Here is a 4,797-nt window from a genome sequence, read left to right as displayed (position 1 = left end):
CGAGAGTTAAAGGCGGTGGCCGTTAGCTTTAAAAATCCATAGATTAGCCGCACCGTTATATAAGCCGCAGCGTCGAAAAATGGGAAAAAAGGCGCGGCTTATAGTCCGAAAAGTACGGGTATGTTTTAATATACTCTATTGACTTCACATATTTTTCACATAGGCCTATCTGACTCTGAAAGCCAGCTACGAACCTCACCGCACGGCACTGGTCTACATGAATAGAATTCTTCATCAACAGCGGGAGCCAAAACAGCATAGCATCCTGGTAACAGTAGTGAGGGCATTACAAAAAAGAAGTACAGCCGATCCTATTGGCTCTTTGCCAACGCAAGGGACGAATCATAAAACGGCTTATATGTGAGCTTTAGTGCTGGTTGGATGTCAACACATGCACGAGGCTGCCAGCTCACCGATTCATTTTTCGATTTGTTAGGTAATGCGTAGGATATTCAAGTCAAGCGTAGCGGCGTAATTAGGGCCTGGAAATCGTATCTGCTACGCCAAAATCGTGTATGTTGGCAGCTCTGCATATATCCAGTCCATATGGGGCTAAGCCTCATCAAAGAGAAGTAGGCGTGTGAGCTCAAACTGTCAGAATGTTTTCAAGATGACCAAGCCAAACATAATACGGTATATCACTAATATGAAAAGACTATGCTCTAATTTTCTTATTTGACACACTACCCAATTGAAGGCCACATTATTTAGTTTGAGAAACTAATGTGAAATCAGAACTTTGTATAACATTAATAACTGTTATTGAAGCGTGAAGTTACTGCATAATGTCTGATAATAGCGTGAGAAGTACCTCAATGAGGTCCTTGACTAGAGGCGTCCAGCGGGACAGCTGGTAGGTCTGCTCACTGACTCGCTCCTTACGATCCGGCTTCTTGGCTTTCTTCACGATCACCTTTGAAGAAACAGAGCTGATCACGCTGGTGGAGGTTATTACTTTTGGGGCTAAATGCCACAGACAGAATACAGAACACCAGCAGCAAGGACAAGAGACTCTGATAATGACTGGTCTTCAAATATAATAAACAAGTTAACAATATTTAATGTGCTTTTGTGTAGGGGTCTCACATTGTTATTCACACAATTCCATTTAAAAAATGTTGAGAATAAGACAAGCTTAAGACTTTCTATATTATGCAATATAAGAAGTATGAGGGATTTGATGTCATGTCAAGACAGGATCCGGCTTGAGACAAAGCTTCATTCGGTTCATGATGAGACACTCGGCTCACCTCAGAGACAATGGGAATGCCCATGTGGGCCATGTTGGAAATGATGTCACTGTCCTCTGGTGGGATGTTAGCATGCTGAAGGAGTTTACACAGGTTCTCCTCAGTCACACCTGGCACACATACAGACATTAACACATGCAGCATGCACCAAGGAGGAAAACTAAAAGTGAACAACGGTGGAGAAACAAAAGAAATGTGATTGCATGCACATTTAGCACTCTTACTGTTCCTTTCTGCTTTTGTCATTATAAAGGAGAAATAAACCTCGGAAGGATTCGATGTGAAAAACATTAGGAACAGTGAATATCTGACCATTCTTAAGGAAAATGTAGAGCAGGATAATGCGGATTTTGTCCGACACAGTGACGTTGGCATCCAGTAGAATGGGTACAATGAGCCTCATGGGATCCTTGATCTTCTCCCCCTCTGCATCTATGCCCATTGCCAAATCCTTGAAGATAGTCAGAAGAAAGCAAAGCTTAACTTAAGTTCCGTTTGAACAATACTGATAAGAAGTTCTGTACAGAAATGTAGCTTAGAAGTTAGAGAAGAGCCTGTATGTGGAGTCATCAGGGAGCGGTCTCATCCTATCAACACACGAGGAGAACACTCAGCACGAGTCTAAATCAAATTCATCTGCATGCTTTAAAAAGGTGCAATGTGTGCTGTCTGGCCACATGCTCCAAAGAAAAAGGGGGCAGCATGTCATGTTTCCAATGGGGTTTGACTTATATCGGCCAAGAGGCGACTATAAAAAGATGAGCTATAAGGATACCCAGTACGAACACTGTGTAAGCCATCATTTAAATCATTAGGGTCTAACAGCTGTAAAACTCATATGACTGATCCGAGAGCGGAAGTGACTCTGCAGAATGGAGACTCTTTCTCTCTCTCTAGAGGCAGCCATTTCTGTGTCCCACCTCCAACACCAATCCAGTTCTCTGTATACATCCATGGGGCAGGCCGGCACTGTGGAGCCTTCCTTTGTACGCGAAGAAGCAGCGGCTCTACTCCGAGCCCCTCCCAGAGTACTGAGCTGCTCACCTCAACACTAAGGGAGATGCCGGCCATTCGCAATCTCATTCTTTTGGTCATGACTAAATGTTAAAAGTATAACAATGAATAATACATTTTACTTTTGCCGCTTTTAATCCTGCACACTGCTCCTCTGAGTAGTTAATAATGCTATTCAGACATCCAAGATGGTGAATACAACTGTCTGTCAGGGATAAGTTCCATTAGGTGTGATGATCATGAAACTGGTGAAATTCATGTAGACACCCCCTCAAGTCTGAACAACAACTATCAGAAACAGCTGTGAGCAGTAAATACAACACATCTTTTTGGAGTCCATTTTGTTTCCAAATTATAATATAGCGCATGAACACGCCACATTTGGAAGAATGACTCTCCAAATCATGAAATGATCCAATCAGCATGTTAGTGCATCACGGTCTGCACCCTCCGAGTGCCTTCTACTTTCAGACTGTATCTGTTCATATCTTTTCCTATTGTTCAGAGCTGAATTCCTTAATTTCCACACTATTACTCTGGAAACAGATCTAATTCAAAACGTCTGTCTGATTTACCTGCTCTATACGACAGAGTTTGTCCACAGTGCCCTGGTAGCGGTTCATACAGTCTTCAGCCAAATGCAGATGGGTTGAATACTGAATAGGCCAGAGAAGAGAGCTGATGTTAGTGACACAGAGCAAACTCAGCACAAACACAAAAAACAGGCTTTGTTTCAGGGTTCATAAATACACTTTTGGAAATCTGCACAATAAAGTTGACCGCTTCCAGGCCTTGGATATACAACATGTGTGTTTAATACACATATATATAGTGTATACATAACATGATGTAACTGTCTATGCTCACAAACACGCCAGCACTTACCTTGCTGAGCTCTTTCTGATACTGAGGCATCTTCTTCAGCATCTGAGCCAGTTCCTTCATGGTGGTCTGAAAGACGCAGAGGAGTGATACACTTTAGTGATGGTGTGAGTGATATCCAGGTCTAAGTTTGTTGGCCTCAATCTGAAATACTCTGTTCTAGTGCCACCTACAGGGTCTGATACTTGGGCTCTTCAGTCGTGTGTGTGTGTGTGTGTGTGTGTGTGTGTGTGTGTGTGTGTGTGTGTGTGTGTGTGTGTGTGTGTGTGTGTGTGTGTGTGTGTGTGTGTGTGTGTGTGTGTGTGTGTGTGTGTGTGTGTGTGTGTGTGTGTGCGCTCGCTCTACCTTTTCTCCAGTATTCATCTTCTTGCTGGCAGAGAATTCTTTCAGAGAGCGAGTCACAGCCCTGTGCAGACACACAAGACAGAAATGGACGAGGAAAATAAGGGAGGAGGCTTTGTGATGGAGCTGTGGGGGTGTGCATGTGTGAGGAGAAAGTCAAAAGCCCTCACGTTGACACTTCTGCAATGTGTTTGTGTCTCAGAGTCAGCCACAGGTCATCATCCTCATCTAGCAAGACCTCCTTTGTCCTCGTCTCTCCCATCCCACTGGTCTCAAAACTGATAGAGAGGGCGAGAGAGGTTTACAACAGTATGAGTGCATCTGAAAGAGAGAATCTAATAACTGAAGAACATGTTCTCTTTATGTTGTGCAGTGCACTATTGTTTTGTTGTTTTTGGTACTCAGATCTTGTACTTAAGTAAAAGTACCAGAGTTACAAGTAAGATTCCTGCATTCAAAATGTTACTCCATTAAAGTACAAAGGTTTTAGCATCAACATATACTTAAAGTACCAAAAGTAAAAGTAGTCATTGTGCAGATCCATTCGATCCGGGTCCATTTCAGAATAATATATGCGATATGTTTTATAATTATTGATCATTAAAGTGTTCTCAAAGCTGGTAAAGGTGTGGCTAGTTTGAATGACTTTGTATACTGCTTGATCATTAATCTGTATTAGCAAAGTAACTTAAGGTACTACATAAATTTAGTGGAATAAAAGTACACTATTTACCTCTGAATTGAATTGAAGTACAAAGTAACATATCATGGAAATACTCAAGTAAAGTGCAAGTACCTCAACATTTTACTTAAGCACAGTACTAAAAGTAATGTGCTTAGTTACTTCCCACCACTGAGTATACCCAAACTAAGTGACGTTCACGACAATGAATACATTCAAATACAAATATGGACAATGCTATGACTCCCAGCTGTTCCTGTGTAGAGTCTGACCTGTACACGTCGTTCTCGATGCCCAGCAGGTCGTAGGACATGGCCTGAAGGGTGAGCTCATGCAGGATGGGCGTCACGGGATCAAAGCTACGGTCCAAAATTAGCAGCTGAGTACGAGACTTGTCTGGACCCTGAGGGCATCAGAGCAGAAAAGAAACACTACACACACTGTGGAGGTAAAGTATGCCACACATTGTACTTGACTCACATTGCCACATTTCCCATGTTCTCATTTCCCATGTTAGCAGCCCATTGAATGGCTGTTTAACCTCCTGGGACCCAGCCCATTGAAAATGTCCACTGTAGTGGACATTTTGTTAACATGCATCTCCTTTGACTCTTTTGAGCTACTCTA

The 4,797-nt window shown here is 42.5% G+C and overlaps 1 protein-coding gene across 1 annotated transcript; it reads right to left on the bottom strand.

Annotated features, from left to right (window-relative positions):
• Positions 1 to 811: 811 nt before the first annotated feature.
• Positions 812 to 4,582, bottom strand: LOC104965406 (syntaxin-binding protein 1-like; the record flags this gene model as incomplete). The annotated part of the gene is made up of 8 exons (XM_010794364.1): positions 812 to 913; positions 1,251 to 1,360; positions 1,563 to 1,701; positions 2,840 to 2,920; positions 3,150 to 3,215; positions 3,492 to 3,552; positions 3,659 to 3,766; positions 4,443 to 4,582. Coding segments are annotated over 8 exons (807 nt in total), but the record flags the coding sequence as incomplete, so codon positions are not given.
• Positions 4,583 to 4,797: the final 215 nt, after the last annotated feature.

Source organism: Notothenia coriiceps, unplaced genomic scaffold (genome assembly GCF_000735185.1).
Source record: "Notothenia coriiceps isolate Sejong01 unplaced genomic scaffold, NC01 NC01_scaffold00002067, whole genome shotgun sequence".
Lineage (NCBI taxonomy): Eukaryota > Metazoa > Chordata > Actinopteri > Perciformes > Nototheniidae > Notothenia > Notothenia coriiceps.
The sequence above is the reverse complement of the archived record's forward strand: the minus strand, read 5'-3'. Positions and strand labels throughout refer to the sequence as shown.